At 39.2% G+C, this 13606-nt stretch overlaps 1 protein-coding gene across 1 annotated transcript in view; it reads left to right on the forward strand.

Annotated features, from left to right (window-relative positions):
• LOC113057326 (ribosomal protein S6 kinase alpha-2) overlaps window positions 1-13606 on the forward strand; it is a 56562-nt gene that overhangs the window by 6488 nt on the left and 36468 nt on the right. The window contains exons 2-3 of the mRNA XM_026224676.1: window positions 11036-11152; window positions 12555-12636. Coding sequence (XP_026080461.1) covers window positions 11036-11152; window positions 12555-12636 — 199 coding nt within the window. The remainder of the gene's footprint in view (window positions 1-11035; window positions 11153-12554; window positions 12637-13606) is intronic.

A 13606-nucleotide genomic window follows, 5' to 3' on the forward strand; every position in this document is an offset into this window, starting at 1 on the left:
ATCAAATTCTGTATCTCATACACACAAAGCATATGGCATACTTATTTTGAGTGGAGTTTGGCATTAGCTAAGCTAAAGTATAATTTTACTTTTTTTTTCCCAACTGACTCCCAACTAGAGAAACATCTAAATGTAAAAAAAAAATTTAAATAAAGAAAACCAAGCAATTTAACATTAAACAAAATCAAACGCACTCTTGTTTAAACTCACTCAGTAAATGTAAATTTGGCCAAAAGTAATCATCTTAGAAGGCTGCATAACTGCTGCCTTTCATTTGAAACAGACTTCACGTGAGGAGTGATGATAATGTCATACAATTCACAATGGGTTTTTATTGACCCCCGTTGAGCAAAATAAAATGAATTTAGTATCTGTTTGTTTTTGATTGCAGTAGCACAGCTTTTGCACAATCAGAAGAAAATTATTTTGTGAGATGAGTCTGAAAATGGAACCACTCAGGCCGAATCCTAAATTGAAAACAAAATTGAAAAGCCTGTTTGGTTTGTTTGACAATTGGAAGGCTGTTTTTTTTTTTTTTTTTCTAGAAGTGACAAATTCAAAATCAGTCTTCATAGATCATTGCCTTGCACTTAAATTGGATTAAGAGTTATGTGATAATATAAAGGGAGAGTCCAGGACTACTTGTCACACTGTAAATATTTCTTTATGATTTGTCATATACACTCACCTAAAGGATTATTAGGAACACCTGTTCAATTTCTCATTAATGCAATTATCTAATTAACCAATAACATGTCAGTTGCTTCAATGCATTTAGGGGTGTGGTCCTGGTCAAGGACAATGGACAATCTCCTGAACTCCAAACTGAATGTCAGAATGGGAAAGAAAGGTGATTTAAGCAATTTTGAGCGTGACATGGTTTTTGGTGGCAGACGGTAGAGCTGAAGATCTTTGCCCGAACCCGATGGGACCTGGCGGGTTCGATCGGGTTCGGGCTTAATTTATATCATCTTACGCGGGCTCGGGTCAGTCTCGGGCTTGCGCTCTGGTCATGAGATGTGTTTCAGTTAGCATGAGAAAGATACGAAAATGGAGTATGTGTAACGGAGGCTTGCCTCTGGCGATTACGTTTTGCTAGCACCAGCAACTAAAGCAAAGTCTGAGGTGTGGAAAAGTTTGGACCATGTTTATAATGAGAATAATGAGTGAATAATGACACACCATCAGTGAGCGCAGGAACGCGCTGAAGACATCTACAGTGGATTCAATCATTTTCCTCCACAAACATGTAGACTAGTCTAAACTCTGTAAGTAAAGGTTTTTCAAATGATAACTAAATATGAATTGAGTCTTAAATGCATAATGGGGACTGAGTATTTACGCTAATGTTGGCATTATTCTTTTATTAAATGTCAGCTGCTAGTGGTGAAGCAAATCCGGCGGAGCCTTTATCTTAATTTCGTTATTGCCAAATACCCATCTTAATTTAAAATTAATCTCAATTTTATTTGTTAAAAAAAGACTCGTTTTTATTGGTGCATTGGTCTATTTATAGGCTAAATGAGCCTATGCCAATTTGATAAGATGTCACAGAGGACTTATTTTATTTCTTTATTCCAACTTCCAAGTGGTCTAGTCTAAGTTAGTTATGAATAAATTGTTAAAACATCTATAAATGACTCATTCTTGACTAAAGGCAAAAGAGCTGTGTGCGTGCGCACATTTGAATAATGTCGGGCTGCAAATGGGTTCGGGCTTTTAAAAAGCTGTCAATCAAAATGTACTTGTCGGGCTCGGGCCGAAACCTGTCGGGCTCGGGTCCTGTCGGGCCTAACTTTTAAGGCAGGATTACAGCTCTACCAGACGGGCCGGTCTGAGTATTTCGCAATCTGCTCAGTTACTGAGATTTTCACACACAACCATTTCTAGGGTTTACAAAGAATGGTGTGAAAAGGGAAAAACATCCAGTATGCAGCAGTCCTGTGGGCGAAAATGCCTTGTTGATGCTAGAGGTCAGAGGAGAATTGGCCGACTGATTCGAGCTGATAGAAGAGCAACTTTGACTGAAATAACCACTCGTTACAACCGAGGTATGCAGCAAAGCATTTGTGAAGCCACAACACGAACAGCCTTGAGGTGGATTGGCTACAGCAGCAGAAGACCCCACCGTGTACCACTCATCTCCACTACAAATAGGAAAAAGAGGCTACAATTTGCACGAGCTCACCAAAATTGGACCGTTGAAGACTGGAAAAATGTTGCTTGGTCTGATGAGTCTCGATTTCTGTTGAGACATTCAGATGGTAGAGTCAGAATTTGGCGTAAACAGAATGAGAACATGGATCCATCATTCCTTGTTACCACTGTGCAGGCTGCTGGTGGTGGTGTAATGGTGTGGGGGATGTTTTCTTGGCACACTTTAGGCCCCTTAGTGCCAATTGGGCATTGTTTAAATGCCACGGCCTACCTGAGCATTGTTTCTGACCATGTCCATCCCTTTATGACCACCATGTACCCATCTTCTGATGGCTACTTCCAGCAGGATAATGCACCATATCACAAAGCTTGAATCATTTCAAATTGGTTTCTTGAACATGACAATGAGTTCACTGTACTAAAATGGACCCCACAGTCACCAAATCTCAACCCAATAGAGCATCTTTGGGATGTGGTGGAACGGGAGCTTCGTGTCCTGGATGTGCATCCCACAAATCTCCATCAGCTGCAAGATGCTATCCTATCAATATGGGCCAACATTTCTAAAGAATGCTTTCAGCACCTTGTTGAATCAATGCCACGTAGAATTAAAGCAGTTCTGAAGGCGAAAGATGGTCAAACACAGTATTAGTATGATGTTCCTAATAATCCTTTAGGCGAGTGTAGATGACACATGTTTATACAATCCACAACTCTTAAACTTCCCCATGTGTCAACTAGCCCAAGTCTCTGCTGTATCACTTCCATCCCCAGGATCCAAAGGTGAATTATCACCAAAGCAGAGTTTAAAACTCATCATCATATTCTGCTGACCATCATGATGAGTTGTCATGAGGCTCTTTTGATGGCTTGGCTTTTATGTGCATAGCTCAACCGGAGCTGTCAGAATAGTTAATCAGGCCTCAGTGCTGAGGTTGAAGATTGCATATCCTCAGTGTACTCATCATCACGTTACAAGTAGTGGCCCGGTCTGGACTGTGGTTATGTAATGCAGCTGCACATTCATTTATTAGTTTGTGCGGCGTGCCATAAGATGGATTAAGCGGTGTCTCTGAGCTGTGTCAGTCCCAGCACGGGTGCATCATTCAGCTGTGCTCAGCATTTGAGTTCACAGGCACATTTCTGCACTGTGGCAGTACAGACTGTCCCCTCTACAGGCGCACACCCTCACTGCTGGGGTACCTGGCATAGACCCACTGAGAGAGAGAGAGAGAGAGAGAGAGAGAGAGAGAGTGGGCTGTTATCGGGAGATGACTGCATTTGGAACACAGCTGACCCATCGCTACACTCCTTGGTTACTGTTACTCACTCACTCTCTCACACAAACAATACAGAACAGAAGTAAATTAGAGATTTCTGTTATTTTAAACAAAATGTGCCCATAAATGGTAAAAATGAATGTAAGTCGTGGCATTTAAAAATATATAAATATGTATACGCATACTGTTTTGTACATCCACTTTAGAAGCTGAGGTAAATAATATATAAAAGGCGCACAGTGTCACACACACAAAGCACCGTCATTGTAACAAGCATGATTACTAAAATAATGTAAAAACATGTAACAAAATGTACATAAATAATATGAAAGAAAACTAGATTAATATTAATAATATTAATAATATTCGTTATTTCAATGAAAAGAAACATCAAGTGTGATTTTTTTTTTCGTTTCCAAAAAATGTTAACAACATTTTAATGTAAAACAACATGAAATGTCCCATTGCGTATATACACACAGTACAGACCAAACATTTGGACACACCTTCTCATTCAAAGAGTTTTCTTTATTTTCATGATTATGAAAATTGTAGATTTACACTGAAGGCATCAAAACTATGAATTAACATGTGGAATTATATACATAACAAAAAAGTGTGAAACAACTGAAAATATGTCATATTCTAGGTTCTTCAAAGTATCCACCTTCTGCTTTGATTACTGCTTTGCACACTCTTGGCTTTCTCTTGATGAGCTTCAAGAGGTAGTCACCTGAAATGGTCTTCAAACAGTCTTGAAGGAGTTCCCCGAGAGATGCTTAGCACTTGTTGGTCCTTTTGCCCTCTGTCTGCGGTCCAGCTCACCCCTAAACCATCTGGATTGGGTTCAGGTCCAGTGACTGTGGAGGCCAGGTCATCTGGAGCAGCACCCCATCACTCTCCTTCTTGCTCAAATCAGTGTTCATTTCGTTGACTAAATATTTTCGTCATTATTTTCGTCACGAATATATTTTTGCAGACGAAAACGAAACGAAAACTAAAAAAGAAGGCACTGATGGAGACTAAAACTATGACTAAATTGATTGACATTATCGTCAACGAATAAAGGACGAGACGAAAATAGACTGTGACGAAAATCAAATCAGCAGACGAGAGAGATGCGAGGAATGAACAAAAGAACCGGCAAAACAGAATAGGCGAGACTGCATGAGAGAAGAGAACCAATCCGAGCCTGACTTATTGAGACGTGAAGCGAAGGTTTTCAGTTTTTAAATGAGCTCCCGGGAAGTCGGCATTCGAAGAGGTGATGTCTAAAAAAGCGACTAAATGTCCACAGCTCACTTCACGTTTGACGACGAACAAAACAAAACAAAACAAAGCGTAAAGCACGCGGAGCGCTCATTCGTGGCAAGAACACAACCAATTTGAAAAGACATTTACAGACGAGCCACCCGGACATTTTCTCAAATGTAATTTCACAACGATGTTCTTTTGTTTATTGAGCTAAGCAAAACTGGAAAACTGCAGTTCGCTGGCGCCGATACAGGATGGCTGCCTCCGTGACGAGCTCCGCATATGTTTTTGTGTTTTTGTTAGTTTGTCCTGTCTTTAGTTATATTCCTGCCATCAGTTTCACCAGGGAAGAACTGCTGAACATTCGGCAGAACGCACCACAAGATGTTTTTCCGGATTTCAATTATTCAGATGTTTTAGTGAACGTTGTTATCGGAGGAGCGGCGGCGCTGATCAAGCGCTTCAGGACGCGCAGACGGGGGAAGCGAGCGGGAGCGCTCGTCAGACTCAGGAAGCGCGGATTTCGAACGCCGTTGCCTAGCATCCATCTGGCAAATCTCCGCTCTCTACCCAACAAAACGGACGAACTCCTTCTGCTTTCTCGGACTAATAAGGATTTCACACACTCTGCTGCTCTGTGTTTCACGGAAACCTGGCTGAATGACACCATACCGGACAGCGCGCTCCATCTGCCGGGCTTTCAGCTGTTTAGAGCGGATCGCGAATCAGAATCCACTGGGAAATCGCGCGGCGGCGGGACATGCTTTTACATCAATGAACGGTGGTGTACAGATGTAACTGTGTTAAAGAAGACGTGCTGCTCAAATCTCGAAACACTCTTCATTAACTGCAAGCCGTTCTATTCGCCGCGGGAGTTTCACTCGTTCATTCTGGTCAGTGTTTACATCCATCCTCAAGCGCATGTGAGCTCAGCTTTACAGAAACTCGCTGATCAGATCACAGAGACAGAACAACAACACCCTGACTCTGTTTTAATCATTCTCGGGGACTTTAATAAAGCCAATCTGTCCCGTGAACTGCCAAAATACAGACAGCATGTTACATGTCCCACAAGAGACAGTAATATATTGGATCACTGTTACACCACAATAAAGGATGCATTTCACTCTGTTCCACGAGCAGCTTTGGGACGTTCTGATCACCTTCTGGTTCATCTTATACCGTCCTACAGGCAGAAACTAAAATCAGCTAAACCTGTATCAAGGACTGTAAAAAGATGGACTAATGAAGCAGAGCAGGATTTACAATCTTGTTTTGACCTCACTGATTGGAGTGTTTTTGAAGCTGCTGCCACCGATCTGGATGAACTCACAGAGACCGTAACATCATATATCAGTTTCTGTGAGGATATGTGTATTCCTACAAAGACTCAACTAATTTACAATAATGACAAACCGTGGTTCACTGCAAAACTCAGACAGCTCCGTCAGGCCAAAGAAGATGCTTACGTGAAGGGGGACAATGTCTTGTATAAACAGGCTAAATACACATTGGAAAAGGAGATCAAAGTGGCAAAGAGGAATTATTCTGAAAAAATAAGGACTCAGTTCACTTCCAACGACTCCGCATCAGTGTGGAAAAGTCTAAAGAAGATCACCAATTACAAGACACCACCCCCCAGCACCGTAGAGAATCAACGACTGGCAGACGATCTGAACGAGTTTTACTGCAGGTTTGAAAGAACACCCATCACCTGCCCTGAACGCCTCCTCACACAACCATTCACACCCTTCACAACTCCTGCAACCAGCCCTGAATGCCTCTCCAAACTACCGTTCACACCATTAACAGCTCCTGCAACCCATCCTGAACACCTCTCCAATCAAGCACTCTCACCATTCTCACCTCCTGCACCCCCCCTCTCCCCCACACCTGCAATTCAGATCAGCGAGGATGCGGTGCGCCAGGTCTTCCGGAAGCAGAAAAGGAAAAAAGCACCAGGCCCAGATTGTGTTACACCAGCCTGTCTGAAATCCTGTGCTGACCAGCTGGCCCCCATCTTCACACAGATCTTCAACAGATCGCTGGAGCTGTGTGAAGTCCCTTCATGCCTCAAACGTTCCACCATCATCCCCATCCCTAAGAAACCCAAAATTACAGGACTAAATGACTACAGGCCTGTGGCTCTAACGTCTGTAGTCATGAAGTCATTTGAAAAACTGGTGCTGGGCCACCTGAAGGACATCACTGGGCCCTTGCTGGATCCTCTTCAGTTTGCCTACAGAGCAAACAGGTCTGTGGACGATGCAGTAAACATTGGACTGCATTATGTTCTGCAACACCTAGACAGACCGGGGACTTATGTGAGGATCCTGTTTGTGGACTTCAGCTCGGCCTTCAACACGATCATCCCAAACCTCCTCCTGCCCAAACTAAATCAGCTCTCTGTGCCCACCTCCGTCTGTCAGTGGATCAACAGCTTCCTGACAGACAGGCAGCAGCTAGTGAGGCTGGGAAAATACACATCCAGCACCCGTACAATCAGCACCGGAGCTCCCCAGGGCTGTGTTCCCTCCCCACTGCTCTTCTCCCTGTACACTAACGATTGCAGATCTAAGGACCCCTCTGTCAAGCTCCTGAAGTTTGCAGATGACACCACACTCATCGGCCTCATTCAGGACGGTGACGAGTCTGCTTACAGACAGGAGGTAAAAGAGCTGGCTGTCTGGTGCAGTCTCAACAACCTGGAGCTTAACACCCTCAAAACAGTGGAGATGATCGTGGACTTCAGGAGAAACCCCCCTGCACTCCCCCCACTCACCATCATGAACAGCACTGTGACTGCAGTGGAGTCATTCAGGTTCCTGGGAACCACCATCTCTCAGGACCTGAAGTGGGACATTCACATTGACTCCATCGTAAAAAAGGCCCAGCAGAGGTTGTACTTTCTCCGCCAGCTGAGGAAGTTTAACCTGCCACAGGAGCTGCTGAAACAGTTCTACTCCACCATCATTGAATCCATCCTCTGCACTTCAGTAACTGTCTGGTTCAGCTCAGCTTCTAAATCTGACCTCAGAAGACTACAGAGAGTAGTCCGGACTGCTGAGCGAATCATCGGTTCAACTCTCCCATCTATTCAAGAACTGTACTTATCCAGAGTGAGAAAAAGGGCTGTCAAAATCACTCTGGACCCCTCACATCCAGCACACTCCCTCTTTGATCTGTTGCCATCTGGTCGACGCTACAGAGCACTGAGCACTAGAACGACCAGACACAGGACCAGTTTCTTCCCTCAGGCAATCCATCTTATGAACAGCTGACAATAATGGCGAACACACTACACTTTATATTTATATACACACACACTTTATTTATCTAACACACATACTTAGTATACACTTAAATTTTGCACACAATATATATGTACAAACATAACTTCACTTTGTAATATACCTGCCTACAATTGTCATTTGTATATTGTCATTCACTATCTACATATTTGTATTTTTTATTCTTTTATTATGTGTTTTATGTTCTGTCGCTGTCATTCTGTTGTACTGCGGAGCTTCTGTCACGAAAACAAATTCCTCGTATGTGTAAACATACCTGGAAATAAAGCTCATTCTGATTCTGATTCTGATTCTAGATGTTGTAGCATTACATATTACGAACTGAAAAGTACTGTAAAATAGCCCCTTCTTCAAGTTAGATGGTAATACGTAATATTATGATACATACATTTGATTAATACTAATGTTTAGTATATTTTATAATGTTCTACTTGTTGACAATATCACAAATATTTCTATATTAGTCATGTGAAACGTGAATGTTCACATCCTATCATTATACATACTAATCTAGCAATATTGTAGTATTTAAAACATACAATATTGCTAGACAAATGAATACCTTATAAAATCTTGTTACTTTTTTTATCCACCCAACTTATTAAATATTTACTTTAAATGTATGCACTTATTGTTCAGCTCAGCTGTAAGCTTTAAGGTCCTGGACCTAACGTTATTTTTCTTTTATTGATGGTCAATTGGCAGCTAGTTATTGTTTACATTATCATGACAGTGTTTGTTGTTGCATAAAAGCTTTTGAATCGAAATAAAGACACAGTTGTGTTGAAATAAAGTTGAATTTGTGTTTTGTATATTTTGGTTAAGTTTGTTTCCTATACCAGCTGTAAAAAATTGTCTAGTAAGTCTGCTATTGATTTTAGTCTTATTTTAGTCGACTAAAATACCAAGCAATTTTAGTCGACTAAAATAAGACTAAAATTAAAACAAATCAGATGACTAAAACTTGACTAAAACTAAAAAGAATTATAGTCAAAAGACTAAGACTAAAACTAAATTAAAATTTTGTGTCAAAATTAACACTGGCTCAAATAGCCCTTGATGCCCTCAGTGTGAATCTACAATTTTCATAGTCATGAAAATAAAGAAAACTCTTTGAATGAGAAGGTGTGTCCAAACTTTTGGTGTGTACTGTATATATATATATATTACAGTTTTACAGAGTAAAGGAATTTTACCATAGCATTTTTACAGTTTTTACTGTTAAATTGGTATTAATTTACCTTGGAGCAATCGTACTGTAAATGTGTACTGTAAATTTTAATTATAATTTTGATTGTGAGTGTGTTTGTGTGTGTGTGTGTGTGTGTGTGTGTGTGTGTGTGTGTGTGTGTAACCTTAGACTGTGCCAGATAGAGTGTCACTATAATTATACTGTAAATCACTTTGGATAAATCACAACCTGCTAATTAGTTTTAGTTTTATATTTAACTAGGCTTGTACACTGTAAAGGCTCTTATTTTAAGGAGCTTTTTGTAACTGATAAAGATGTCATGAATGCTTCATAGTTTAAATTCTTTATAATGTTTCTAATGGTTTTTTTTTTAGATTTTTTTCTTCTCAAAAATCTAATCAAATCTAAGACTATCAGAGTGAAGAACAACTTCTGCCCAACTGCAGCCTGCATACTTGTTATAATGAGCAACTGTTAGCTGCTGTACACTGAAGACAAAGTGTAATGTCTTTTTTTTTTATATATATATTTATATGTTCTGTTATGTATAATTAAATTAAAAGTAACATTTTTAAAATGAAGCTAGCCAGTATTTGTTCTAAACAAATAATAAGCTGGTGTCAAACCAAAATACTGTTTATTTTTTTATTTTTATTTTTTTTTCTTTATTTTTTCCTCTGACAGAATTTGCTTCTAGACAAACTGAAAAAAGAAAAGAAAAGAAGAACAGGTTTAAGACATAATCCATGATTTTCAGTTATAAAATTTTATATAAAAATATAATTATTTTTAGTGTAGTTAAATGGATACTCCAACCCAAAATGAAAATGTTATTATTAATCACTTACCCCCGTGTTGTTCCAAACTCGTAAAAGCTTCTTTTGTCTTCAGAACACAATTTAAGATATTTTGGATGAAAACCGGGAGGCTTGTGACTGTCCCATAGACTGCCAAATAAGTTACACTTTCAAGGTCCAGAAAAGTTCGAAAAGCATCGTCACAATAGTCTATCTGCCATTAGTAGTTCAACTATAACATTATGAAGTGACAAGAATACTTTTTGTATGTGAATAAAACAAAAATAATGACTTTATTCAACAATTCCTTTGTCAACAGTCTCCTCTGTGTCTCTCCAGATCACCGTATGCTGCGTATGATCAGTGTTGCCAAATGCTTTCAATTAAAAGTAGCGAAAACTGGTAGCTAAATCTCACTAGATGACATCATAATGGTAAATTCACTGATCTATGTAAAGATGAATGTAGATCAGTGGGCAAGATCAGAACTTAGAAAAGAAGGTTTGTCCAACAAGTTCCTATATTTGTTTCTAAACTGTTGAAAAAAGTCTCAACAGCGCCAGGAAAGTTGCTAAATCTAGCTACAAAGTAGCTAAATTGGCAACACTGTGTACGCTCTTCTGTGTCAGTCGCGCCACAAGGATGCAAAGTTTAGAGCATTATCAAATTAGCCAAAATATTTAAACAAAGAGACAATAACCAGTTGCATGTAGCTCTTTGTAGATGATAGGTTTTCTAAATTCTGCTGAAATCTGTCAAGCTTTCTGCAGGTTCCACATGGACCTGTGATTCTTTATTTTTTTATATTTTTATATTTTGTATATTACGCATTTTTGCAAAAAAGCACATCATAAATGAATACGGCAATGAAATTCTACACTAATGATCACACCATCTGAACACGTTTCCTTGACCTGTTTACTACTGCTATTCATAATCCCAGCTGGCATCATATCACCAAATATGTTTAAACACACAGCTTTATAGCAAAAGCATTTGTTTATTTCCCTCTGAGTCGTGCCTTTTGTTGCTTTGCTTTTGCAGGATGACAGCATCTTAAAGGAGTTTGATATCAGCCATCATGTGAAGGAGGGCTTCGAGAAAGCAGACCCGTCACAGTTTGAGCTGCTCAGGGTGTTGGGTCAGGGCTCCTACGGAAAGGTGAGCTTTGAAAATTCTGCATCGGACTTTTTCTCTGTTTGGTACTATAATGCAGTCTCATCGATTGCTAAAATTAAATATGCCATTTGTTTGGATCTACTTTAATTAATGCAAATGGACTTTGGGGTAATGGATGTAAAACCATTTTCAGTGTCCTTTTAAACCCTTCAGTTGAACTTTACAGAGTCAGGATTTGTATTACATAATTTGAAATGATTATCCCATGTCTTAAAGCAAAAAATAACAGCCTATTCTAAAAAATAGTAAGCTGTATGTAGGCAGCACATTATAATTGCATGATTAACACATGGGCCATTTAGTAAGGTTGGCTGCATAATCAGAGATACTTTTGAAAGAAATTGTAAGATAGCATTCACAAATGTATTTATTTATTTTCAGCAGAGAGGGCAGTCACAGCATGCAATGCATTGATCTAAAATAAATGTTTAATAGAGTACTGCATTGTTAGCTTAGCAACATGCTAATGCCAAATTCCTCTGAAATCAATTGTGTGTTGACGTATCTAGGTTATTTATATGAGTTCCTTCCTATGCAGAATATTTTAGATTAATCATTCATGTTAAGTGTTAGTTAGGATGTTGCCTTAGCTGGTTGTGTTGTGTTTAGAAGTCACATGATACTGTAGCTGTATGTGAAGAAGACTTTTGAAATTTTAGCCTTCATGCCTTAAAATGCTGGCTGCACAGGGAGTTTTAGAGCATGTAAACAATGTCTGTCAGTCTTTACACAAAGATGTCATAGATCTTAAAACTACTTCACATATACTGTCATCTTTTATGGTGTTTTATCACCTTTTTGGAGCTTGACAGCCCCTGGACTCTGACTAAGGACTTGTTTACACCTGGACGCTTGTGTGTTTTAAGCAATCTGATATTTATCTGATTTGTTAAAACGGTTCCATTTACACTAAATGTGTTTTCACAAAACGAAAAATAAATCTGATCTTCAATTCCTATGCTATATGCAAATTCAATGAAACGTCAATCAAAAAACATCAATGAAAGCAACCGATATGAGCTGCATTTGATTTATCATCAAGCCCTAAGATCAAAGCAGACCGCGTGAGAGAGAGTGGCACAGGTAAAATAATCTAGTCTTACTGCTTTTTACAAAGATAAGAGTGTATTTAGCATCTGCAACTTACTTTCAGTTTCATTTGCGTCAGTTTGTGTGTCAGCTTGCTAAAGAGATACTCAGATACTTATCTGTGGTGATGTGTGTTGCTGTCATATCCGGCTTAAACGTCATATAGCCTATATTAGACGATTTTACACTTATTTTTTTAACATTTTGGGAGGTGCAAAATTTACATATGTGGTTTCAACACCCTTTGTGTGTTTTTTTTTTTTTTTTTTTTTTTGCCTTACGTTTTATTTTACAGGTGTTCTTGGTTAGAAAAATCAAAGGTTCAGACACAGGACAACTCTATGCCATGAAGGTCTTAAAAAAAGCAACATTAAAAGGTAAAACTGATGCTTAAGTATGTGCTCTGAATTGTGATTTCTAGTGTACAATTTGTGTGCTTTGCATTTGTCAATCTTTCCCTAGCATGCATTGATGTAAAAGCTTCAGTTATTATTTCACCGCAGCATGACATCTAACCTGTGAGTCATAACTGAGCTGCTAGGAGGCCTGAATGCTCTGCTCTCTAATTGATTTTTAAGGAGTATCTGAATCATCAGATTGTTTAACATGGGGAAAAGGTCCCCCTCAGATACCCAGGCAATTTTCCCGAGTGACAGTTTTTCATTACTGTGCACTTCAGATCCGTAGCTTCCCTGGAACAAAGACAATGAATTAATCTCAAACAACGAACAAAGCAGATAAACCTGAAGCCTTAAGCAGCAAACTTGACTTTCCTAATCACCTTTGTTTTTACACAACAAACACAGACACAAAACAGCAGTTATCACAGTGATTCATTATGCTTGGTTTGGAGTGGTAGTTTATTTCACAACCTGTTCACAACCCACATAACTTACTCACTAAGTATAACCATGGTTACATCCCAAAGTCTTGGCTCTCGGCGGACGATGTTGTGCGAGTTTTTCATGTGCGTGTGAATGAAAATAACAGTATTGGTAACTGTGGCACCTTACTGTAAGACCACAGCAATGCTGCAGCTGTAACGTAAGACAGACCATTCATTGTAAAGCACCGCATGAATGACCAGTCAAAGGTTTGTAGTTAAGTCCTGCAGGTTTAAAGGTCATGTCTGTAATGTTTTGATACTAATATTCATAGAAGCAACTAAGAACAGGTCATTCATGTAAACTGACTTTAAAAAAGAATATAAATCATATATCAGGCACAGTTCAGATAATTTTGCATGCATGTAAACATCAAAAAGAATGAGATCTGATATTTTACATGTGGTTTTATATGGTGCATATCTAATTACTGTACTTGTGTCTAAATGCCCATATCCGATCT

Source organism: Carassius auratus, chromosome 38 (assembly GCF_003368295.1).
Source record: "Carassius auratus strain Wakin chromosome 38, ASM336829v1, whole genome shotgun sequence".
NCBI classification, from domain to species: domain Eukaryota; kingdom Metazoa; phylum Chordata; class Actinopteri; order Cypriniformes; family Cyprinidae; genus Carassius; species Carassius auratus.